The 26044-nt window shown below is 38.3% G+C and overlaps 4 protein-coding genes across 4 annotated transcripts; 3 read left to right on the top strand and 1 right to left on the bottom strand.

Annotated features, from left to right (window-relative positions):
* The first annotated feature begins 846 nt into the window (after positions 1 to 846).
* On the top strand, positions 847 to 1746 carry LOC146147977 (putative methyltransferase DDB_G0268948). Its single transcript, XM_083387978.1, has one exon. It carries the CDS (start codon positions 847 to 849, stop codon positions 1744 to 1746), a length of 900 nt encoding a protein of 299 aa, XP_083244104.1.
* An 8478-nt stretch (positions 1747 to 10224) lies between these two features.
* LOC146147976 (putative methyltransferase DDB_G0268948) lies at positions 10225 to 11124 on the top strand. The gene has a single exon (XM_083387977.1). The coding sequence runs from the start codon at positions 10225 to 10227 to the stop codon at positions 11122 to 11124; it is 900 nt and encodes a 299-aa protein (XP_083244103.1).
* Positions 11125 to 18787: 7663 nt separating this feature from the next.
* On the top strand, positions 18788 to 19402 carry LOC146147975 (putative methyltransferase DDB_G0268948). The gene has a single exon (XM_083387976.1). It carries the CDS (start codon positions 18788 to 18790, stop codon positions 19400 to 19402), a length of 615 nt encoding a protein of 204 aa, XP_083244102.1.
* A 1329-nt stretch (positions 19403 to 20731) lies between these two features.
* Positions 20732 to 25551, bottom strand: LOC146147974 (uncharacterized). The gene is made up of 12 exons (XM_083387975.1): positions 25497 to 25551; positions 25333 to 25418; positions 25162 to 25257; positions 24760 to 24874; positions 24276 to 24386; positions 23944 to 24036; positions 23357 to 23545; positions 22816 to 22905; positions 22165 to 22276; positions 21715 to 21866; positions 21346 to 21509; positions 20732 to 20932 (listed from the first exon to the last, which is right to left on the bottom strand). Exons 1-12 carry the CDS (start codon positions 25549 to 25551, stop codon positions 20732 to 20734), a joined length of 1464 nt encoding a protein of 487 aa, XP_083244101.1.
* Between the last annotated feature and the right edge of the window lie 493 nt (positions 25552 to 26044).

Below are 26044 nucleotides of genomic sequence, written 5' to 3'. Positions count from 1 at the left end.
CATTGGTGTTAAATGTCTTTGAGTACAGTTTTAACTTTCTCTCGTTTAAACCACCCGCAGGCTACGTTCTGCTTGACAGAATTGCTCTCCGTGGTTTTTGCTTGATCGACAATTCAGATTTTCTGCCTTTAGTTTACCGAAAGCCGTGGCATTAACTTGAGTTTAAAGCAACAATTGCGTGTTGGCTACTAGTTGTTTAGCGTCTGTAACTCCGCATTTCGCAGAACCAATGCTTTCGCATTGTAAGTTTTATGTAAACGTCTACATGCAAGGAAATGTCTCAAGGGTAAAAACAATAAAACAGTCCCTTAACGAGATTGCGTTAATAGATCTCAGAGAAAAATCCATGCGAAACGACTCTTCTTGTAGTCCAGTTGCGTCGCAATAGTATTTGTTCAGTGAGACGTTCGTAAAAAAGGCTTAATTTTAGATGTTGTGAAGAAAGAGGTTATCAGGCGAAGTAGTTAAATTTTCGATGTACGTGTCATTACTCGCGCGCATTTAAGTTATGCGAGAAATCTCTTAACTTTTCGTAATTCTTCGTGTTTAACAGGTTGGAGTACTTTTGTTTCGCATAAGTTTTGACGTCCAACTATCACCCGCCGAAACTTGTTGCACTACAACCAGTTTAGGAAGTTTTGATCAACATTGTGTTCGCACATATTACTTTTAACGTTATAATTCTTATTATCTCCAAATACTTGTATCATTTGGCCCAATGTATGTATTTTCTCCAATTAAATGTACGATTTACTTCGCAAATCCTAAATTTAGACGACATAAACTTTCTAAACACTCGATTATAAAGTTAACATTAATATTTTTTTAAGCTTCAGGATATTCAACATGATTAGGGTGTACGAAAGTTCGACTATCACCAAGTACTACGTTCAGTATAGGCCCGTCTACACTGGATCAGTGAAGTTTAAGGATACGGTATTGCAGTACTGCAAAAAAGCCGCAAAAAATACCTCCAGCGATGTAAAGTTTGACTTTATGGTGGACGTTGCTTGTGGAAGCGGCCAGGCCACTGACATGTTTGAGCCCTACTTTAAAAAAATCATGGGAGTTGACATCAGCGCTAACCAGCTAAAGGAAGCGAAGCAGAAAAACGCCTTTGACAACATTACATACGAGCTAGGCTCTGCCGAGTCCATTCCGGTTGCCGACAAGTCTGTCGACTTGGTCATAAGTGCCACTGCTTGTCACCGATTCGACCTACCCAAGTTTTTCAAGGAAGTTTCCAGGATCCTAAAGCCGACCGGTTGTGTGGCTCTGTTTTCCTATTTCAATCCTCTTATTACACCTCTTCATGTCGAAGACGAGACCGCTCGTGTAGCAATGGGCGCCAAGGCGAATGAGATAATGTATCAGTTCGAACATATACCGAACGATAGCACCACAAACCATCACTTTAATTCCAAGTACGCTGACATCTATGCCCAGATGCCCAGTCGCGACAAGGAACACGTGACGGAGGGCCTCGTGGTAAGTCAGAAGTGGAACCTGACGGAGCTGATAGGCTACTACCGCTCGCTGGCCGCCTACAACGAGTACAATAAGATGAAGCGCGAGGAACTCAAGCACCTCAGCGACCAAGAGTTCGAGAAGCACGACCGAGCCCTGCTGCTTCGAGACTACATTCGTAAGGAGTGGGGCATCGACCCGGCTGCGGACGATGAGAGCGTTAAGATGATATGTGATTTTCCTTTGTTTTTGGTCATGGGAACTGGTTTTGATTGTTAGTGCTACCTACATGCCTGATTGTGACGAATAGAAAATTCTTGTTTAAGTATAACGAAATCAAATTCTTGCTTTGAGTATATATAGAATAAAAAAATGGTGAATTACTGAGTACACCCTTAGTGGTTTGTTTGCTTTGTATCTTGGTCAAATATATCGGTGAGAAAAAGATGGACCTAGGGCCAGGCCTGTGCTTACGTCTATCTCCATTACACATTGGCACTGCTCAAACTTTAACCTTTACACAACGGCTAAACTAGCGATTGTGACCTACTTTATAACGCAGGTTATGACTGCGTGTCCTCTAAATATACCGTTTTAGTTGTTATACAAATATCGTTTAAAATGTATCGACAAGTTTTTCTGAACGCATTTAGCAATAGTTTGACATAACATATGAGACAATGTCAATATTTTAAATCAACCCGTCAGTCCCCATATCTATGTTTTATAGTCCCAGAACACTCTCCCTATGGGCCTCGACTAAACGAATCATTGCGGAATGCTTATAGAGTGAGGATATCCAGGGTTTTCAGCAATTTTTTTTTTCTAGTTACACCTTTTATCAGTGCTCTTCAACCTTTTTAGGTTTGGTGAACCGTTAAAGTTGTTGTGACGAACTCATGCACCCTATTTACTTAAAAGATAAACTGAGGTAAAAAGCGATATGAAAAATCGTTATGTATATCAATATCACTGTGTTAATTAAACCGAGCGGAGCTGTCGCATCAACAATTTGGGAAAACACAGAGGTTCATTTATACATCAGTTAGAACCTACACTTTTTCTCATATACTGAACGTCAAAGTTAATGGTTCATTAAAAGTTTGTGATACACCCTTGACTTGTATACCTTTTCGTACTGGTGCACCCCATGCATACTACGAGTCTACTCTTTAAAATGAGATATGACTCGAACTCCAATTATTCGGGGATAAGTTATTAATATTTCTTCAAACATTCATAAACGTCGATAATTTCAAATCGGACAAAAAGCAAAAGTCCCATAACTCGAGAAATAAAGAAGATTTTCAGTCAAAATTTTACATATCTCTCAAAGCAAACTAACTTAGCCAGCAATCAGACTTTTAAAAAAAAGATATTAATTTGCATATTTACGAATATTAATATACAGTAATATTCGGCCCCAAAAATAAAATGTTCCCTAAGTGACTGAGATGGGGAATGCTAGGGTTGTTCAGATTTAACTTTTTTTTGAAAATTTATGCTTCCTGCTTGATTTCCCATTATGTGTCACATAAAAATGAGTTTCGTAAGTGTTTAAAACAATTGGACAACATTTAGGGGCTCCGCAAACACCCCAAAGTTATCACACTGAAATTGCTAAAATCTGGGACTTCCCCTAACACGATACTGTACATTTTTCTTAAAAAACACAGAAACCTTGTAATTTTTATATTAAACAATGGCAAGAAAGCATTACTAATCTATTTTCCAGTTTTATGTAACTTAAAATGTATTCTTAAATCCCCCAAATCCCCACTTTACCACATTTTTCGAGCTGTCATTTAATTTATGACATACGGAACAATAAAATATATTCAAATTGTATATTATGAAAAGCAAAGTATTTTAATCAACAGTGAATAAAGAAGAAATATAGCAAAAGTATACCAATGTCATAGTTAAAAAATGTAAAAAGGAACATCAATGAATAGCTTTTTTTATTTTTTAGCCAAGTTTTTTTTTAGAAAATCTGGGTATGATCGCCTGTGATCTTCAACAGCTTGTAGCAAGTTGTTTGTTGCTGTGGATTGTTGGTTAATATAGCAACACAATCAGTGTTTACTTTTAACCCTCTTTCTGCGGCATCATTCACAACTTTAACAGTACATGAAGACTTTAACTCGTTGTACCCATTATGAGCACCATGAATCGGGAGAATGCGTCGGCCAATCACATATCTGATTGAGTAGCGTAAAATAAACCAGGAATCTGTGCCAATCAAATACTCTAAAGTGGTATAGATTTTGATTTTATGATGCAAAACTTGAATACCTTGGTGAAAATCTTCAGGTTTTGCAGTTGCAAGAAGTTTTCGGGCAATTGCTGCCTTTGTGTCCTTGGTCATTTTATGGGGGATTACTAAACAAGAAAAATGTGACAAGTTTGTCTAGAAAAATAGCATCATTGCCCATCTGTTCTGACCACATAAACATTTTTGGCCATAGAAAACTTGTCCCATCCACCTTGTACTGTGCTTGATCGTCTTCTTCTTTCTTATGGACGATCTTATTATTCCAGTTCAAATGTCCGGGCAGAAGTCGAGATGCCAGCGGATAGTCTCATCGTCCATGAGTGTCAGACAATTTGTCCCACTTGGTTGGCGATATATCGGCACCGTGAGACTATGTGATCTGCAGTCTGTTCCTCCAAACCACAGTCACAGAAGCCCCATTTATTCATGGAAGACCTGGCACACCCGACCCCTGTTCTCGGCCTGTTAGGACGAGTCTAGGCTCGAATAAACAGGCTAAAACCCTAAGGCATATTGGAGGTGGTGGGGCAATAGTGGTGGAGAGGGGTATTCTTGCTCCTCATTCCATTTGGTGGCCATCCATTCACCTACACCAGAGCTTTTACATTTCTGCAGTGATTTGAGTGCAGCTGGTACATCTCGAGGGTAGTAGCCTTTGGAATTGTGGTTCCTCTGGGGGCGAAGCTCAGCGGGCTAGATGCCTGCCAGGGTCGGAATGTGAGTTTCCTGTCCAGATGCAATGCGAGGTGTAGATTCCTTGTTATTGAGGTGGACTAAGAGTCCTCTCAACACTGCGCCAATTCCCTTCAGCATGCAAGATCGCCCAGTCATCAGGGTATGCTTGGAGACTGTGGCGGGCAGATCACTGTAATAAACACTAAACAGCAAAGGAGCCAGAACTGATCCCTGAGGCAAGCCGTTTCTAAGGCGTCATAACCTGCTTTGATGGAGCCGTTGTTTGTCTTAAAACAAAGCTGCGATTATGGACAAGTTCCATGATCATGCTGACCATGTGTTATTAAAAATATTTATCGCTGATTATGCTGATATGTTAAATGACAATCCTCAGCAACGTGCAAGCTTGCTACAGGCTGTTGAAGATCACAGGCGATCATAAACAGGTTTTAAATAATTCGATAAAATGTATTTTATTGAATATATGTGATAAACCAAATGACAACTCTATAAATGGGGTAAAGTAGGGCTTTGGGGGCTTTAAGAATACATTTTAAGTTGCATAAAACTGGAAAATAGATTAGTGATGCTTTCTTGCCATTGTTTAATATAAAAATTACAAGGTTTCTTTGTTTTTAAAGAAAAACGTACAGTATCGTGTTAGGGGAAGTCCCAGATCTTAGCAATTTTAGTGTGATAAATTTGGGGTGTCTGCGGAGCCCCTAAATGTTGTCCAATTGTTTTGAAAAGTTGTGAAACTGATTTTTATGTGACACATAATGGGAAATCAAGCAGGAAGCATAAATTCAAAAAAAAAAGTTATATCTGAACATCCCTAGGGGAATGCTTAGTCAACTGGGCCTCTCACAGTGGCCTGTCTGCTGCATAACCCTAAAGATAACTGCAGCTTCCACTCTGCTCGCTGGAACACTGGCACAAATCCAGACTTGGCATTTGCAGCGACCGCCGGTAACTTTCCACTGCCGGAACGACGCGTGCTTAAAAAGTTTCCACGACCATAAAAACTGGAGAGTAAAAAACGTCCAAAAGAAAGAAGAATCATTTTAACTCTAACTCTAATTCCATCAGCTCTTCAACTAATTCCGACTCTTTTGCTAAACTCTACCTCACACATTGTGTATAAAATGATCGCATCCCTGTCTCAAGTGCCGGAAGTAGCCAACAAGCTTGTTTTACGCATGTTACCAGCACGTAACGAGTAACCGGTGGTCGGCGTCTTCCACGAAAGGGTTTAAGTAAAAAGAAAACAGTTAAGAGAAGTGGCATTAAATTGTGACCGTAACGAGTGACCGGTTGTCTTATGACCATCGATAAGAATCAAAGACATTTTTTTTGTCATCGCTATATTCGCGGTGATGTCAGCTATAAGGCGGACCGCGCAAAACCAACTTAAACCTGATAACAACTTGTCAAGGTTTTGATAAAGCCTGATTGAAGGATCGGCCAGGTTGCTTAAGTGATGCAGCCTATAAAGTTTTTGACAAAATTAAATTTAAAGCCGAATATTACTGAATATTAATATTCATACATATAAATATTAATATTTTTATGTTTTTTTGAAAAAAAGTCTAATTGCTGGCTAGCTTAGGTTGCCTTAAGTAATGTGTAAAAATTTCTAACGATATCTTGTTTACTTCCGGAGATATTACGCAAAGAATTTCGAGCTGCCAACTTCCCTTTGGTATATTTTGGTGGAGGAAAATAAATGTTTAACTTTTAATAAACCTGCATGAACGGTAGATGGTAGTTTACAAAATGCAGTATTTAAAGTTTAGCAAACGTCGACAGGTGTACAAATTAACATACCTTGAGAATTACACCACAAGAGGGTATGGAGTTTCAAACGTAACTGCTTTTTAATGACATTTTGTTTTTACAGGACAAATAAATTATTTACACTATACTTTTTAAACTATTGTCCAACCAAAGTCATTGGATGAATGCGTTATTATTCGCTCAAGAGAACTACCAAACCATAAAATATAACAAAAACGCAAAACTTTAGCCGTATGATAGGCGATATGTTGACATCAATCATTTCTTTGGATAATTGTTTGACTTCATCCTGTGAGCGTCCGTCTGTAATCAAGAGGACAACGTCGATCAATTATCGCTACATCCCTTGCCGTTGCCAAGATCTCGTCTTTGGCGTATTGGGCGCTTGGTGTTGGCTATACGGTATAGCTTTTAGGCCGCGTCCGAAAACCTTGAGCACAATTTACCGAAGATTGCCCCTCTTAAAAGAATATTTTTCATAGCCACAAAGCCAATGTACTTTTACTGTTACTTTTAATGTAAACAGGGTAAAGTCAGCTTTATTAGGTAATGTTTTTTTAATATAAGGAACGTCGAACATACATCGCAAGGGTTGCTTTAAACGTAAAACTCGCAAAGTATGTTTTCTTTAGCTAAACATTAGTTTGGCAATGTAAAAAATTAAAGTATTAGGGCCCTAATACTTAAATATTTTAATTGTGAAACTGACAGTACTGAAAGATCTACGTCGTTATAAGCTTTATTTAAGTTATTAAAGGTCATATATATTTTTTTTACTTTTACATTGTTGTTGTACACTTCTTTGTCATGTAGATCGACCGAACTTGAAATAACTTTCAACTTACTTACTTTTTTAGCGGTGGTAGCCATTGCGCAAATTATAAAATATTAATAGATCTAAAAGTAAAAAAAAGCAGGAAAGTCATGATCAAGAGGGTAGCTTTGCTGTACCGATATTTCTATTAAATTTTAACTAATTTCTTTTGTTATACTGGAGTAGACTTAGAAGTAATAAATTAAAAAAAATATTATATTTTAAATTTTTCCATGGCATTTAAAAAAAAGACTCATGGCCCACTAGGGGACCATGGCACCCAGGTTGGAAACCCCTGCTTTAAACGATCACGGTTCTGTTAAACACTACGAAAATCAACAAAATCAAATGGAAATTTGCTTTACAGCAGCGACAAGGAAATATAGCCACCAGAAATGTATCTAGTATAGCGCTCTCAAAGCGGCCTGCGCCATATGACCGGGTTTAATCCCCGTCATTTGGTTGAAACAGTCTGCTTTAAGTCTCTCATAGTACTGTTCCATCGTGGAGTTCTGATCGCTTACGTTACGGAGGTAAATTATTATTGAATGAAATTTGAAATGAAAGTACTGTTTTACCGTTGTCGTAATATAGCCTATATTCTTCCAAGTGTGGTTCGCACCCACACTACAAATTTATTAGGGATTCAGGATTAGCTTGGATATAATCATACATCGGAAATTTTCAGTTTCACCTAATGACTAAACAAACAAACCGTAGCCTAATAATAAAAATATCTTTCAAAATTCTTAACCTAATTCGATGCAGGCTTACAGGCCAGGCAACCTGCTTAGGACACTTTGGCGGTCTTTCTAAATTCTGAGCCAGCGGTTCTCAACCAGTGGGCCATGGCTCACTGGTGGGCCATAAGAACATTTGAGGTGGGCAACAGACCAATTTAAAAAAAGCTAGATTTAGTTTCATATGTGTCACTTTATTTAATTTTATAGGGATAATGGCTTGGGGAGAAAATAAAACCGAATGTAAATTTATTGTTCAGCCGCAAGTATCTCATTAATGCACGGTTGAATAAATAATCTGTTGTGAAATATTTTCTGCTGTGTTTTGTTCTAAACCTATTTTACAGTTCAGCATTTTTTTGCAACGTAAGTGGGCCACGAAAGAAAAAAGGTTGAGAACCACTGTTCTAAACCTAATCATTGCATTCGTACGTCATCAACATAGAAATTAAATCACATTTCTCGCTGTAACTGGTGTAAACACCAAATGTCTTAAATAGGTTGTGTGACATGTAAGGCTGCACCCTTCTTTCCACTAGCAAATGTTAAAATGTTAAAATTATTTCAACTGGTTGAATAGCATATTGTGCCATTCTCGGTTTACAGTTAGTTTTCCTTTTCTGTTATCAGAACGCCGTGTCTAAAGTGAAACATCGGTCGAATAAAGTTGTTTCCAGTGTTTTAATGACTTAAGTCAGTATCTTGATTGACAATGACTTGACTTAAGTAACCATTTATAAATTACATGACTTGATTTAGGTTTTTTGGGCACAATGACTTTTTTTTTTTAGGCAAATAATTCTCCAAAAATGACTTGGCTAGAAATGAAGTGTTTTCATTATACAATCTTTCATAAAGTTGAGCTATTTATTCCATTTTTTACATCAAACAATTAGCTTTTTATATACTGCGTTTCAGGTATTTTTTACTTTGGTTATTACTCATAATCAGACGAGTTAGTCAATTTCAGTAGCTTAACGTTTTATTGGTATGACAAGGACTTTATTTGAAGTTGACCAGCTCTAATTACGACTTGATTTTAATTTTACTTGGGTAACTGATTCTTGAAAAGAGACTTTTAATAATCCTGAAAATGGGTATGTTGTTTATTACGAAAAGTGAGTATTTTTAATTAATCCACCCATTCAGGTTTACTTTTTCAGGGACACTCCTATTGGCCCTGTTTAAATGGGCTGAGCGTATCACGTTAACATTATCGTTTGTATCATGTGTAAATATTTGGCGCCAGTCGCTTTATGATTAACCAATCTAGTGCGGGTGCGAGCAATAAAAGTGGGGTTGGTGAAAATGACTTACACCAACTGACGTATTTTAATGAAGCGATATATTTTAAGTTAGAAATTCTTGTTAGTGTGTTCAGGACAGCTCGCTCCACGCTCTATGGCTGGCTTTAACTCCCGTGCCAAAACGTCGTGATCATTGGTGCAAAATGCCGTTACGTTCAGTTTTACCTTTTTTTAGTTTAAATTTTAAAACCACTCGCAAGCTGCGTTCTTCTTGACAAAATTGCTTTCTTTGCTTGATCAACCTTTCAGATTTTCTGCCTCTAGTTTGTTGATTTGCTGATAGCCTTTGCGTGAACTCTCGTTTTATAGCAGCAATTCCGTGTCAGCTAATAGTTGTTCGGCGTCTGGGTTAACAGCGCTTTTCGCAAACCAATGCGTTGGCATTTTTAGTTCAATGTAAACGTACATGCAGGGATACTAGGGATATGTTTCAAGGTTAAAAACAAAAACAGTCCTTTAACTAGATTGTGTCAACAGATCTTACTTGAAACTCTGTAACTTTAATTAAGCTTTAAATAATTTGATACTTGCTCAACAAATTATAGTTACCTTTTACCTATAGCTATGAATTCGAATGTAATTTAGCAAGGTAATTTTTGTTAAGCAGTGTTTCAAAGTGCGACTAAAGGTAAACGCGAATCAACTGTTCTTGCAGTCAAGTTGCCTCGCAATTGCGTTTGCTTGGTGAGAGAAACTTTATGTTAGACATGGTGCAAAGAAAGAGGTCATCAGGCCGAACAGTTAAATTGCGATGTGCCAACGGCGTTTCCTATTTACTCGCGCGCATTTCAGTTATGTATAGAAGAAATTCTTTAAAGTTTTAGTCAGTTTTAATAATCCCTACACTTTCCGTGGCCCTTCGTGTTTGGCAGGTTGGGGTACTTTTGTTATGACCCGCCGAATCTCGTCGCGCTACATCCAGTTTGGGGAGTTTTAATGAACATTGTTTGTGCATGTATTACTTTTGGGATTATAATTATTATCTTCGGACAGTTCTATCATGTGCCTCCATTTATGTATTTTCTCTAATAAAATGTACGATTTACTTTGCGAACCTTAAACTTAGACAACATTAAACTTTCTAAAGATTGGATTCTAAAGCTGCTTTTCTACATTTTAAGTTATAGATTGTGCTTTAGCATATTCAACATGATTAAGGTGTACGAAGATTCGACTATCACTAAGTACTACGCACAGTATAGGCCCGTCTACACTGGATCAGTGAAGTTTAAGGATACGGTACTGCAGTACTGCAAAAAAGCCGCAAAAGAGACTTCCAGCGATGTGAAGTTTGACTTCATGGTGGACGTTGCTTGTGGAAGCGGCCAAGCCACTGAGATGTTTCAGCCCTACTTTAAAAAAATCATGGGAGTTGACATCAGCGCTAACCAGATTAAGGAAGCCAAACTAAAAAACGCTTTTGTCAACATTACATACGAGCAAGGCCCTGCCGAATCCATTCCGGTTGCCGACAAATCTGTCGACTTGGTCATAAGCGCCACTGCTTGTCACCGATTCGACCTACCCAAGTTTTTCAAGGAGGTTTCCAGGATCCTGAAGCCGACCGGATGTTTGGCTCTGTTCGCCTATTCCAGTCCGCTTATGACACCGCTTCATGTAGAAGACGAGGCCGCCCGTGTAGCAATGGCCGCCAAGGCTAACGAGATGATTTATCAGTTCGAACAGATCCCGAACGATAGCACCACAAATGATCACGTTATTTCCAAGTACGGCGAAATCTTTGCCCAGATGCCCAGTCGCGACAAGGAACGACTGACAGAGGGCCTCGTGGTAAGTCAGGAGTGGAACCTGACGCAGCTGATAGGCTACTACCGTTCGCTGGCCGCCTACAACGAGTACAACAAGAAGAAGCGCGAGGAACTCAAGCACCTCAGCGACCAAGAGTTCGAGAAGCACGACCGAGCCCTGCTGCTGCGAGACTACATTCGTAAGGAGTGGGGCATCGACCCGGCTGCGGACGATGAGAGCGTTAAGATGCGATCTGAATTTCCTTTGTTTTTGGTCATGGGGACTGGCTTTGATTGTTAACGCAACCAACATGCCTGATTGTGACGAAATGAAAATTCTTGTTTAAGTGTGACGAAATAAAATTATTTTTTAGCATATAGAAAAAGAAAAAGTTAGTAAGTTTCTGAGTCCATCCTAGGTGGTTTGTTGTCGTTGTATCTTGTTCACATATGTGTGAAATACATTGGTCTGCGGCTAGGCCTACGCTTACGTCTATCTCCATTAAACATTTGCACTGATCAAACTTCAACCTTAGGCCTACACAACGGCTAAAATAGCGATTGTGTCCTAGCCTACTTAGCGTAATAACGTATAGGTTATGGCTACGTTCACCCATTACCGAAACCGTTTTTGATGTTTTACAAGTATTGTTTAAAATATATCGACAAGTTGCTCTGAGTGCATTTAGCAATTGTTGAAACTTGTTTGACGTTTGACATAAAATGTTGGACAATGTCATATATAATATTAGTTTTTAAAGGATATTTTCACATGGATTTGACTCGACAAACTGGCCCAACATTTTACTCACATATTAGATGCTATCCTTCTGACACACTGTCATTTAGGGGCCTGGTTTGTGGCACCCTCTTTGAATAAAATCGATTACTAATTAGTCGCAAACAAAACTATCCATGTGCTTTGGTCTTAGGCCTATAGTCCCGGAACGAATTCTCTGTGGACCTCGACTAAACAAATCGTTGCAGAATGCTTATAGAATGCGGATATTCGGGGTTGAACAATTTTGTTTTTTACACCCTAATGCGCCTTGTACATGAGTTTTTTTCTTTAAAGAGAAGGAAAAGTAAATGTTTAACCTTTAATAAACCTGCATGAACGGTAGACGTTAGTTCACGAAATCTAGTGTTTCAAAGTTTGGCAAATGTCGGCAGGTGTACGAGATACCACGGGGTATAAAATTTTAAACGTAACTGTTTTTTTATCTGAAGCCTACTACAGGACACTTTATTTTTACAGGACAGTTAAATTGTTTAAACTGCTTTTAAAGCTATTGTCCTGCTAAAGCAGGGGTTCTTAAACTGGGATCAATCGACCCTTTGGGGGTTCGTGAACTAGTTTTAGGGGGTCCACGAAAACTTAATTGAAATATTGGTGTAAATTTAAGAAGTAATCTATTTTTCAAAGAAAAAGTTCAATTAAGAATTAAACGGTTTTGCACTGATTGTATTTAGACTCCATTTCACAATTACATTTTTTGGAGCGAAATCAACAGATTTATGAAGTCTATTTGTATTGTGACGTCAATTCAGTACGTCAGTTTTGACATTTTTTGCCTACCGTGGTCCACGCAAAGCAAAAAAAAATATTTAGTGGTCCGCGGTAAAAAAGTTTAAGAACGCCTGTGTTAAAGTCATTGAAGGAATGTGTTATCATTCCCCCAAGAGAGACATTAGGCTATCAAACCAGAAAAAATACAAATAGCCGAATGGAAGGCAATTTATTGAAGTCAATCTATTTTTGGAATTCGCTTCTAAGTCGCAAAAACATTCCGAAAATCCGGCAAAAGCAGCAAGCTTTATTTATTGCATTGCGGGGCTTACCCTTGTCTCTCAGGTCCTTGGATATACTTGTTTGACTTCTTAGTTGTTTCGTTCTGCGAGCGAACAGACATCGCAAAGCGTTGCTTAAACGTAAAACTCGCAAATTATTCAAAAGTTTTTTGATATTTTCGTTTCTGTGGTTATAAATTAGTTTTGCAATGTAATTATTAGGGCCAGTAAAAGTCTTTTTTTAATAGTACAGTAAGTTGTAAAATTGATAGCACTGAAGGATTTACGTTGTCATATGTTCTATTTAGGAAGTTTGAAGTTGTAAATTGTCATATTTTCTATTTTAGGTCATAAATGTGACATTTTGATTTTACTTTAAAATGTTTAAGATTAAACCCTGGTAACTTGGTAGATGTTGCTCAAGCATCTCCAGCAGACATTACAATTTGATAATTTGTGTATAAGGGAGCAGTGAAAGTTCTCTGCATTTCACAAATAATTTTATTGGATGGAGCGATTTCATTGTTTGTGTACCTTGGTAGCGATTGCTCCCTAGAGTAATTTGCACGGTAACATTGACACATTATTGCAACAAAGCCTACTATCTGGTCTCTGAATATTACAAACCAGTGTTTCTTAAACTGGTGAATGGTTTGCCCCAGGGCGAATAACACTTTTGTGAACCAACCAAAAGGGATGAATAAGGGTGAACCGCCAGAAAAGGGATGATAGCTTGCGAGCATTTGGTGACTATGCTTTGTGCTTTTGTAGCTTTACAGTATATGATCGAAACAACCTGTCATTTTGCGCTGGTATACAGAAACGAGATAGTTTTATCATATCATGAGACAAGGTTGAATGAAATCTGGAGATCGATGCTAGGGGTGAACAAAACTAAACAAGTTTAAGAAGCACTGTTATAAACGCTTTTAATAGGTCATCCCGTATCAGTAAATAAGATCAGAGCTATACCTGCTATGGCCAGCCAGTGCTGAGAACCTAGCAGATAAAAGTACTTTTCTAACTTACAGATTAATCAATTTTATTTCTTTATTCGTTTTTATGCATTGTATGTAAAAATGATAAAATATCAGTCTACTTCAGCATTGGTGGAGCGATAGTTTCCCTTTTGAAATTAATTCTTCGACCAAACAGAAATTTAAGTTTACAGCAAACATTGTATACCGCATGAAATGCATTTTAAAATGCTATTGATTAGATCAGCGGTTCACAACCAGTGGGCCATGGCTCACTGGTGGGCCATGGAAACTTTTTAGGTGGGCCACAGACCAATTTAAAAAAGCTAGATTTATTAAATCATTTAGTTTCATTTGTGCCACTATACCTAGTTTTACAGGAATAATGGCTTGGGGGGGAATTGAGCAGGAATGTAAATGAACGTAAATTTATTGTTTAGAAGCAAGTACCTCACTAATGCACGGTTGAATAAATATTCTGTATTAATATATGCTCCGCTATTTTTTTTCTAAACCTTTTTTATAGTTTGTTCTTTCATAAAAATTTATTGGGCCACAGAATTTTTGTGCAACGAAAATGGGCCACGAAAGAAAAAAGGTTGATAACCACTGAATTAGATGTATGATACCAGGGGTTACGGACCTGCCCCGCCGGTTTAATTATTTTGGACCGTGGCTGATTTTCCAAATATGCAGACACGCAAGTAAAACGACACACAAAAAATAAGATAAAAATGCGATAACCAACGAACTAAACAAATAAGGGCGACGACGCCAAATCCTTTGTTGTCTTTTAACACTTGTTTGTGCAGAGCTGGAAATAAACTTTCCAAAACTTGTTGAGATTTAAACTAAACAACCATTTCATAAATCTCAGTAAATTTTTGTAAATATTTCGTTTATCGTTTCATCGTTTGATAAAAAATTATGTCAAATAAGGGTAATACAAATTTCATCATATTCGGTCGGCGATTTCTAATTTTAACAGTTATCTGGCCAGAGACGAACAGTCCGTAGGCCTATAGGGCAGTGATTCTCAAACTTTTTTAGAGCCAGAGCCGCATTTCAAACCTATAGTTTGCAAGGAGCCGCATAAAAAACAACAGTAGGCATATAATTAAAAAACATTAAGAAAGAAACAAGAAAACAACAAAAATACATTACGCTAGCCTAGGCTAACTATCTGTTGAAACAGCTATTTCTTATTGCCATAGCTTGTCGATCAAGACTAAATATATAATGACGTCACAAACCACAAAATTCTTTTAAAGAGCCGGACGGAAGTAGTCCGGGAACATTAGTACTTCGTACTCGGGATCCTTGCTGATCAAATTCATTCACTTTAAATTTATTTTACTTCCTTTGTTGCAATTCTGCTACTGCTAACTAATTTTTCACTCCGTTAGTGAGAGCCGCAAAATGTACAGTTGAGAGCCGCGGTTGAGAATCACTGCTATAGGGTAATTGGCAGGTAAAAACAAGTTCGGTGACTTCTTGAATATCAAATTGTAGTGATTTTGAAGTAAACAGTGTTTTTAAAGTATCTATAAAAACTCGCTTGCGGAGGTACATGCTACATTATTTGTTTGGTATGTCACAATTACTGATTGGATTACGATAGGTTGTAGAGCTGTAGTAGAAGTACACGAATCATAGAGCACAATCAAAATGAAATATTGAGTAAGCCGAAAAAGGCCACGACCCTGAGGCTAAATAGCAGAGCATAAAAAGTTTGGTGATTAGTGGATTTGCGAAAGAATACAGGGTTTTTGTCTAGGAAAATGGTAAATTTAGGACAAAATGTAAAAAAATTCTGAAAAAGGACGCCACTAAGTATAACAAAAAGTCATAACATTCAATATTTTTAAACACACCTGCAAACTTGCGCAATGGGCACATACAATAATATATGTAGAAGTGGCCTTTGGAGATTGTATGACTTCACATGACAAAGTACTCAAAGTGCCTTGGCTGAAATATTTGTATTTATATATATAACAAAAGATCGCAAAAAGGCTTTTTTTTGGTTTGGTATGGCGTAATTATCCCCCGGAATCCGACCCTGAAAATGACCCATTTAGTTTGTTTACTAAGTATCCTGCCACATTCAGATCATTTTAAGAATAACTAAACTAAACCCTCCCAATTTTTTGGCTTAAATTTGAGGCGCTTCTAAACAGTTACCAGATCCAAATCATTTTTTGTCGTCATTGAAGTATGACATCACAAAAAATACGGCATAGCGTGACGTTGCTAAACATGTAACTTAAGGCGGCCTTTTGTTGCCACACAAATTCGGGTGGGACTTTATATCGAGTTATACCGAATGGCACCGAATGGAGCACCATGGTATTGATTGCTAACGAATGTCAACAAAACTAAACTTCTGTTCTACTCCTAAATCGACTTTAATTATACACTGAAGCACATCATGTCGTATTAGAGTATTTTAAAATGTATGAGACCTAAAGAGGGTTGCAATGAACACAAAATTACACATGCAAGCCAATAAAAAGAAGGTGGTCCGTAAAAGCATTACTAAATACCGAATGGAACCCCATGGAACCGAAAGGTTCCGAATGGTAGTAAATGGTAGCAAATGAAACCCAATAGAAACTAATGTAGCTCGTAGGAGAATCCTTAAATACCTAATGGTCCTAAATGGCACCGAAAGGTACCCAATGGTACAAAATGGAACCCAACAGAACCCAATGTAACTCATAGGAGAATCACTTACTTCCGAATGGAACCGAATGGTAGCGAATGGTACAAAATGGAACTCAATAGAACCCAATAGGAGTATAGAACCCATTGTAACTCGTCGGAGAAACTTTTTGCGAAACTAGAAGGGAAAACCGTGGCATTGTTACGTCATCAACATGGACATTGAATCAGATTTTTCGTTGTAACAGGTCAACACTATGTCTTAAACAGGTTATGTGATATATAAGGATACACCTATTTTTCACTAGTGCTCGACGAAGGGCAATTCCAAAATCCACATTAAAAAATAGATCGTTGTATTTCAACTGAATTTATAGCATTTTGTGCCATTCTCGGTTCAGGGTTAGTTTCTTTTTTAGTTATCAGAACTTTGTGTGTGAAGTGAAAAATTGGTCGAATAGAGGAGTTTCAGGTCGGAGCTGTAATATTAATATTGTCTGCAGTCTTGCATTTTTAACAAACCTTATGCTTTTTGTAGGCGTCCAGGCATTTATTTTGTATGTTCGATGCTGATTGATACCAAATAATAATTAAATAGTAAAGGCAACTTTTTTTCCTTTCACTTTGGATTTAGGAGAGTCAGCAAGAATTTAAAATACTTGTGTAACTGTTTGATATGATTAACGGAAATATATTTTCCATTGAAAGAAGAGAAACTTACGCAGCTTCGTGGTAGCAAATATCATTATGGTTTGAATATTGCCGTCGAATTACAGCCTTTTTCTTTTTCGTTGACAACATTATTCGTTTCCCTGCCTTTGATGACCTGAGCGTATCACGTTGACATTATGATACGTAGGCTAAATATTTGGCCCCATCAGTCTCTTTATGATTAACCAACATCTGGTGCTGTTGCGACCAATAAAGGTGGTGTTCGTAAAAATAACTTATACAAACTGACCTATTTTAACGAAGCGTTATAGTGCAACTCGAAGTTTGTTGTGTTTAACGCTCGTGCAAAACGTTTGTCATTAGTGCAAAATGTTGTTAAAATCTCTTTATGCTTTATTTTATTCAAACCACCGGTACGCTGTGGCTGCGTTCAGCTTGACAAAAATTGCGCGTCAGCTTCTAGTTGTGTGGTGTCTCTGTGTTTGACGTATGAGAAAGGTAAACGCAAAACAACTGTTCTTGCAGTCCATTTGCGTCACAGTATAGTGTTTGCGTAGTGCAGGGATGGCGAACCACTGACCCGCGGGTCACTAAGTGACCCACCACAGATTTTAATGACCCACTTGTCTTTTTAGAAATACCGAAATGTTATCAATCATTTTCAGGAAAGGATAAATATAAAAAACAATTGTTCGTTAGATAGCACTATACACTGTTTAAATGGGTCGTGCAAAAGTTTTTTTTAGGTGTGACGAGTAAGCCTACATTAACTTCACTTTAACAAATGCGTGCCAACTAAAAGCATTTTGTTTATCGGTTTAAATCGTAAATGGTGGCGAACCTTCAAGGAAATTAAGAGCTCGCAGATTAAAAATTCTGAAAACCCTGGTTAAATCAATAAACCATGCTGAAAAGCTTTCTGCTGAACGCCTGTAATTCCACAAAAAAGCTGCAACATTTGTTAACTATTTAGGTTCTTAGTATTCGTGGGAATCCTAATTTGGAAATCGTTCAAAAACCTCAAGTAACAAACCAGACAATAACACTTAAAACGACGCAGCAGCAAAGTTTTGCATAAAATTAGTAGCCTATATAATAAAAAATATGACCCACTTGTGCATTTTGTAAGAATTAAGGTCGTCTTTGTGACCCGCGGGATGAAAAAGGTTCGCCATCCCTGGCGTAGTGGGTCGTTCGTAAAAAGCTTACTTTTTTACATGGTACGAAAAACGATGGCTCAGGAAAGCCAGTTAAGTAGCTATCGGTAGATGGCGTTTCCTACTTACTGGCACGGCTTTTAGGTAAATACAGCAAAAATTATTTTACTTTACTTGCTTTTTATACTATTTAGACTGTCCTTGTAAGTTTGGACGTCAAATTGTGGAACAGGGGCAGATCCTGGGGAAGCGTATGGCCATGACTATTAACTTCCTCAATTCCAAAAAATCGCACTACGCGAGAATCTTTTTATTTATGTCTCTAGTATGCCTAAGCCTCTTTTGTAAAATGTCTTTTATCCAAAGGCGCAGTGCGCCCCATCGCAACCTGAAACATTTTTAGCAAATTTAACGATTTTAAGGTTATTTGCGCTTTGCGCGAATCAATAACATCATGATAATGTAGCTATAGCCTTTTTATTGAAAGTATTACCCCTGGCTAACGCTTTAAATAAACGAACTATGTGGTGTTCTTACGTTTACTTCTTTATGACGTTGCGTTAAAATGTATTTATGACGTAACATTTTAATCGGAGCCTGTAACAAACATTGTTTTCGCGTATATGACATTGATGGTTGTATCGTGTGCACCCGTGTAAACATTATACATTTGCACATTTTGTTGTGCTCCAGGATATTCAACATGATTAGGGTGTACGAAAGTTCGACCATCACCAAATACTACGCACAGTATAGGCCCGTCTACACTGGATCAGTGAAATTAAAGGATACGGTACTGCAGTACTGCAAAAAAGCGGCAAAAGATACCTCCTGCGATGTGAAGTTTGACTTCATGTTGGACGTTGATTGTGGAAGCGGCCAGGCCACTGAGATGTTTCAGCCCTACTTTGAAAAAATCATGGGAGTTGACATCAGCGCTAATCAGATTAAGGAAGCCAAACTAAAACACGCTTTTGACAACATTACATACGAGCAAGGCCCTGCCGAGTCCATTCCGGTTGCCGACAAATCTGTCGACTTGGTCATAAGCGCCAATGCTTGTCACCGATTCGACCTACCCAAGTTTTTCAAGGAGGTTTCCAGGATCCTGAAGCCGACCGGATGTTTGGCTCTGTTCGCCTATTGTATTTCGCGCATGACACCGCTTAATGTAGAAGACGAGACCGCCCGTTCTAAAATGACCACCAAGGCGAATGAGATGATTTACCAGTTTGCACAGGTCCCGAACGATAAAACCACAAACGATCACATTATTACCAAGTACGCCGAAATGTTTGCCCAGATGCCCTCGTGGTAAGTCAGAATTGGAACCTGACGCAGCTGATAGGCTACTACCGCTCGCTGGCCGCCTACAACGAGTACAATAAGATGAAGCGCGAGGAACTCAAGCACCTCAGCGACCAAGAGTTCGAGAAGCACGACCGAGCGTTTTCTAATATGCCGTATTATTTACATAGGACTCCTGCGATGATCTGGTTTCTGAAGGGAGCTTGAAAATGGAGAATGTATTAGTTTATTATTTAAATCAAAAATTGCACTTATTTAATTAAAACTTTATAAAATCAAATATTATCCTTTTTCAGGCATATACCGAAGATAAAAATAGTAAGTTACTGAGTACATCCTAACTGGTTTGTTTGCATTGTACCTTGTTCGATATGTCGGTGTGTAAACATGGGCCAAGATGACGTACATCTCCGAATAAATATTTTCCTGATCTTACCAAATTTTAAGCGATGCACGACGGCTAAAACACCAATTGTTTGTTACAGCTTGTTTGATGTTTGACATAAATTGTGGGACAATGTCAATAATTGAAGTCATAACACCAGACCCTTATACCTATAGTTTTAAGTATAATATTATTTTTTAGTAGCTATATGTTCCCATGGATTCGACTCGGAACGCTGAGCGTGCATGTTCGATACCCACCCACCTATTAAATGCTGTCCCACTGACATAGTGGCCTATAGCGGCCTGGTTTGTGGCACACTCTTCTGATTAACCTCATTTCCTGAGTTTTTCTTTTGAGGAGTGGTAAAAGTCAATGTTTAACTTTTATTAAAGTAACGAGAACGGTACACAGCGACAAACTTCAACACGTCAGTTGAACGCGTTTATTAACTCATGGCTACGTGACTACTGGCAAGTTTAGGCCTTTCATCAGTATGTTAAACGATTTTCATTTAAAACAGTGTAACCATTTAAATTTTAATAAACATACGGATATCGAGCGAAATACAACATATGCCAAAGAACAATTAAGTGGTCGGGCTGGATTTTAAAATCACTATATATATAAGATAAACACCTGGACGTTACATCCAACAAACACAACTAGCACATGTTTCAATGCCGGACAAAAACTAAAATGCAAGTCATGTTGAAATGCGTATAGTCTATATTCACCAAAAATTCAACATCTTAAAATTTAGGCAACATCACAATTAATAAGCTTGTAGATTACTACGTTTTTTCCTGAGAAAAGCATATATTGATAACGGAAAGACTATGTAAGTTTAAATAGTAACACCGCAAATACAATTTTACGTAAATTAAACTTTTAAATATTGCCAGACTTGACAGTTGGTGTGGTAACCATGCGCAGCCAGAAATGCCGCGAGGCTTATTCATCCGCGTGCAAGTCGTGTGTTGTTTCAATGCACGGGTCACCGCAAATCACGCTGCTGATCTGAGCTGAGAAGGCGGAGTCGAGGCCGGCGAAACCGTCGGTGGCCAGAATAAGGTTTTCCTCGGAGCCCGCGATGTCCAGCAACTGATCTCTGTCCAATTGACCGGTCGGCGGCGTGATTCCAAGAGCGTAGGTCTGGGAAAGAAAGTGGACGTTAGTTTGTTAAAGAAATCTCGTCTTTTGAGTATTTGGCAAATGTCGACAGGTGTGCAAATTAATATACCTCGAGAATAATACATTTAGGGTTTAACAAATGAAAGCAAGAGGGTTTAAAGTTTGACAACTTATCTTTTTTATTATTATCTTTACTACATGGCAATCTATTTTTATGGAAAATCTTTATATTCGAAATAACTGAAGGGACGTGTTATCATTCGCCCCAAGAGTGACGTCAACCAACCATTAAATATGGCATTAACACATTATACCTAAAGATCGAATGGCAGGCTATGAATTAAATTTATTTTTAAAGTTTGCTTCTTTCGTCATAAGTTGCCAGAAAAATCGGCAGAAACAACTAGCATTGTGCTCGGCATTTCGTTACTCACGAAGGCGCCCATGTCTCTCAATTCCCTGGAAACTTGTTTGACTTCGTCCTGTGAGCGTCCGTCTGTAATGACGAGGACAACGTCGATCGCTACATCCCTGTTGCCGTTGCCTGGGGCCAGGATCACGTCCTTGGCGTATTGTAGGGCCTTTCCTGTGTTGGTTCCTGGAGTGCGTAAAAATGTGGTTAAATTTTGATCTGTGCGGGTTTAAACAATCCACATTTAACTAATTTTTCTACAATTATTGTAAAACAAAATTACACTTTGCCATTTAAAAAAAAATGCAGGGACCAAAGTAGGAAACCTCATTTTTAGGAATTTAAAAGAGGATACTCCAACTGCGTTATAAAACAGGCAACTTATGCGCACCTGATCCGTCGTAGGGAATGTTATCGTAAGCGGAGAGAAGTCCGGTTTTGTTCGCGGAAAAGTCGCTCAGCTTGATTTGGGTGTCCGAGTCAACATCGCGGTTGTAGCGGAAAATAGAAATCTGGGCCGAGTCGTCAGCAACCTCGAATGCTCTGAAAGCAAGCATTATAGACATAAAGAAGCTGTTCTGTTTGTCTTACGCTTAATAGACATGTGACATGTTAATTACCGACGTCTCAGTAGTTTTTTATGTGTATTTGCATCTCACAAAAATTATTGTTTTCAATTTGACATACTCATATTTGATATATATAGAGAGAGCTAGGAAGAGGAAAAGAGTTAGCGAACAACAAAAGTGTAGCTAAGCCACATGCTTTATACGTTAAAAATACACTCGAAACTGTTTCGGCGACCAAATTAGTTGTTTGTGGCATTTGCCTCGAAGCTCACCTGAGGATGTTGGCCACGAACTCCTTCATCGTTTTCCAGTTCTCGTCACCAATAGAAGAGGATGAGTCGAGAATAAATACAGCGTCCATGACGGCAAATGGAGGACAAGGGCCTGAAAGACGACATTGATGTACCTGCTACTGGTTTGCTCGTAATGCGGGCGGTTTTCGGAAGTGATTAATTAAACGTAAAGAGTCTTTCTGAACTTTTTCTTGGCGTTTGCTATTGTTTGCGCCGTTCTGGTTAAACCAAGATGCCGACTATCAAGAACCCGGCAGTTAGAAATGTCCGCCGATATTATCAAAATTATTTTAATGATGCTTTACACAACGATGCGGTGTGACATAAGTGTATAGATATAGATTATTTTGATTAAATTTACTAATAATAAAGGCGAAAGCATCGTTTGTCATTTAAAAAAAACATAGTCAAATTGTACTCCTATTCTAACCTATTTTTGTCAAAGTATAAGATTTATTCTACTTATATAATGACAAGTTTATAAAATGTTATTTTTAAGTTTGTTTGCAGATTCAATTTTTTTGGCAGAATATTATCACAGTTACGATTAAAAAGCTTTTACAGCAACAATACAAAGCGTCACACAAAACTAAAAACGGTAGCCTTAAAATGAAAACTAAAAATGCTTACGGGCACAGCAGGGCTTGGGCAAACTCCAGGTGGTGTCGTTCAGGCATTCGTTCTCGCGGATTTGGGGCGGAAAGAGCTGGTATCCCCAAATTTAACTTGCTCCCAGCGCTTTTTAATGGCCGAGTGCTTTTAGTCGTCGTCTACCCTCGAGTAAAAGCATACTCGGTGAAATATAACTTAAATATAATAGTGGCTTAATGTTTTTTTTTTGCTTAGCATATAACATTTGTTACTAATTATTTAAATTTAGTCTCGTCGAAAATTCAATAAACAGTGGTGAGTGCTGTACGAATATAGAGGGTGCGGAATTAATGTACGTAAACGTGAACACAAAATACACAGATTGAACTTTGCAAACGACATACTTGTATCATTTTGAACGTTTGGAATAACTCTTTATTCATTTTCAACATTGAAAATTGCTATTCTCACTACGGCTTTAAAATTTTTACTACGTTTTCGTTCTTGTTAAAATATCGACCTGTATTCAAATATCGACCTGTATTACTCTCACTCGTACTAAATTGGTTCTACCACTGACGTGTGCAAACTGGAGCGGGGTTGTCCCAAGTCATAATGCCGTCACGCTCCAGGCAGGTCGAGTAGAGCGATCCGACTCGTGTGTGGTACTCGTTGCACCCGAATTCGCACTGCGAGTTGATGGCGTTTCCGTTGGTGCAAACTCGGAATCCGTTGCGTGGCGCGGCAGGCGGGTCGGCACAGTTGACTCCTAAAATCGTAGTTCAAATTTGTAAAAATATAACTCTTTGCATTTAATAGGCCAAATACCAGGGTAAAGAGAGACACTATATGCAACTATAACAACCGATTTTAGTCTAAGAACGTTTTATTTGTCAATTTAATTAGATTTCAAACTATAATCATGTCTGAAAAATAGCTGTAAAACATCATTTCGAAAGTATTGATTCTTATGAAAATCCAAGTGTAGCTTTAATTTAGCATTCTAAACCATATATTTATGCTTAGAAATTTCTAACTGTTTTGTGACAACCCAATCGATATTAAATGCCAATCCGTAATTTGCTAGAATCACGATCAGGCATGGGATATCAGTAGGATTTCGAACATGGTTCGAAGAGTTACTTTAAGTCGGACAAAGCAACTTACGCTGACAAACTGGGACTGGGTTGTTGTAAGCTGCGAAGTTTCCTTCTTCGTCAAGAACGCATGTGCTTGACTCCAAACCGATAAGCTCGTAGTCTGCAGTAAACAAATAAAATAATATGTAAGCCACTAGCCGTCTTCTTTGTCGTTTAAAACAATGCAACAAAATAAAACGTCAAAAAGGCTAAAAAAGTTCCAAAATGTCCACTTGTGTTTTAGATTGCTCAGTAATTTTAATTCGATATAAATCCATAAATATTTGTAAATTTTAATGAGTGCTTGCTTGTCGAATTAGTAGTGCATGTTTTAAAAGTAATGACAGAGTAATAACTTACTTCTGTTGCAGGCGAAATTGCAGACGGTGCCCACTTCGTTAATAGTAAGACCGAATTGACAGTTCTTGGTTCCGAACCTGGGAGTACCGATAGGGGTACATTCTGGCTTTTCTGTGATAAAAACATATTCTGGCTGAAAATGTCACTTTAATTAGAACACATCGCTGTCAATAACATTTAAATAACACCCCTAAAATAAAAATAGTTAGCCCACAATATAAAAGAAACAGCGAGTGCATACTGAATCGCATCAGAATAGATTTCATCGACGTGTTGAATGTCCGTATTTACACATTACGGATTGTATAAACCCAAATTGGCGTTTTCCTTGAACGTTTTTGTCAAGCCGTTCAGGAACAGAGCGCTATAGTAAACCTTTAAAAGTATACCAACTTTTGAAAAACAATGAAAATGACATGCGGAGGGATTTGAAACGTTGTAATCAAATGGCATAAAAGCCCGTTACGTGATTATTCAGACTTACGATCGAGACAGAAGAGTTCTGGGGCGTTGCATCCGTCGAAGTTGCAGCAGCATCTGCACACGGAGCTGGGGTGGCGCGGGTTGCACTGGGATGGTGACCAGGCTGCACGAGGGTTCTACATAGTGACATACCACAACAATTAACAAATGTATTTTTAAAGCTTTATCGGATAAATAGAAAGCCGTTTAAAAAACGTGTTATAAACTGACTTCATATCACGTTAGAAGAGTATGTTGAGAGAATGTTGAATCGCTTGTAATTGCAGTAAACTTATATTAAAAGTTTACGTAAAACGTGCTTTGCATGAAACAATTTAAGCGCAACAGTGTATGCAGGTTAATCAAATTTTAAACTTAATGTACAGTGCAAGAGTTCTGTCGTGCCTAATTCTCAATAACTCACCTGGATAAAGTTGTTTTCGCAGGCCAAAGCCTGTTTGCATCGTTTTGTGATCAGGGTAACGCGACCGTCATATCGAACCTCGTTCTGGCAAGCAAGCTGAACCAAAAATATGGGAAAATGAGGTTAGAATTTTTAGGACGACAAAAAGACATAAAGTTATCATCGACCGACCTCATTGTCTTGGCACAACTTCATCTCTCCTTCCGTCTGGCACTCTTCGTTGGACTTTGCGTTTTCGCAAACCCAGCAACTTAATCCTGCACGTAAAGAAAAAACATATACGGTTTAAGAATTTGTGCTAAAACCACACGCTAAATTATGAGTAAAAAACTCACCGTTAACCGACGCAAGGAATGCGCTGAAGATCACAATTACTTTAAGAAGTCCCATAGCTGTAGCTTTTTTTCAAACACTGCTTAGACTTGCTTGTAACACAGAATGGTGAAATCAGCTCTCCGATTGCTCCCTTATATAGCCTACCTTTATTCACAACCGGTTGGGTGGGGAATCGAGGGCCCCTTTAAACGCAAACAAAACAGACGAGCAAAAACTTGACCGGAGGGCCGATTTGCCGTCGCTTGGTCCCACAGGTGACGACTGGTGTTTACAAACAAGTTCAAGGGTACCAAGGACAGCATTGGAATTGAGACATGTGCCACATAGTTGCTGACACGTTGGTTAAGGGTGTTGCCGCTAATTAGCCGCAAATCCAAATATAGCGCTGGGTTGGACAACTCGAAAGGATCAATTGCACGCGTGGATTGATCGGTGTTTTTTAATCAGTCTAAACACGACTGTTGTATTTGTTTTCTGTCGACGTGGCTGCAAATCCGCGGTGAAGCCATATACCAGTCATCGGGATATTAATTTATCAGTTTAAATT

The sequence above is a fragment of the Ascidiella aspersa genome, chromosome 4 (assembly GCF_963924565.1).
Source record: "Ascidiella aspersa chromosome 4, kaAscAspe10.2, whole genome shotgun sequence".
In the NCBI taxonomy this organism is placed as follows: Eukaryota; Metazoa; Chordata; class Ascidiacea; order Phlebobranchia; family Ascidiidae; genus Ascidiella; species Ascidiella aspersa.
This window is presented reverse-complemented; position numbering and strand designations above follow the sequence as displayed.

Bases quoted from the DNA above. Each gene is read 5' to 3' on its own strand.
- LOC146147974 (XM_083387975.1), bottom strand. From the start codon at position 25,551: ATGGGACTTCTTAAAGTAATTGTGATCTTCAGCGCATTCCTTGCGTCG. The intron at 24,875-25,161 runs GTGAGTTATTGA...GTCACTATGTAG, and splicing joins GCGAAAACAACTTTATCCAG to AACCCTCGTGCAGCCTGGTC. The intron at 21,510-21,714 runs GTGCGCATAAGT...TACGCACTCCAG, and splicing joins CATTCCCTACGACGGATCAG to GAACCAACACAGGAAAGGCC.
- LOC146147975 (XM_083387976.1), top strand. From the start codon at position 18,788: ATGATTAGGGTGTACGAAAGTTCGACCATCACCAAATACTACGCACAG.
- LOC146147976 (XM_083387977.1), top strand. From the start codon at position 10,225: ATGATTAAGGTGTACGAAGATTCGACTATCACTAAGTACTACGCACAG.
- LOC146147977 (XM_083387978.1), top strand. From the start codon at position 847: ATGATTAGGGTGTACGAAAGTTCGACTATCACCAAGTACTACGTTCAG.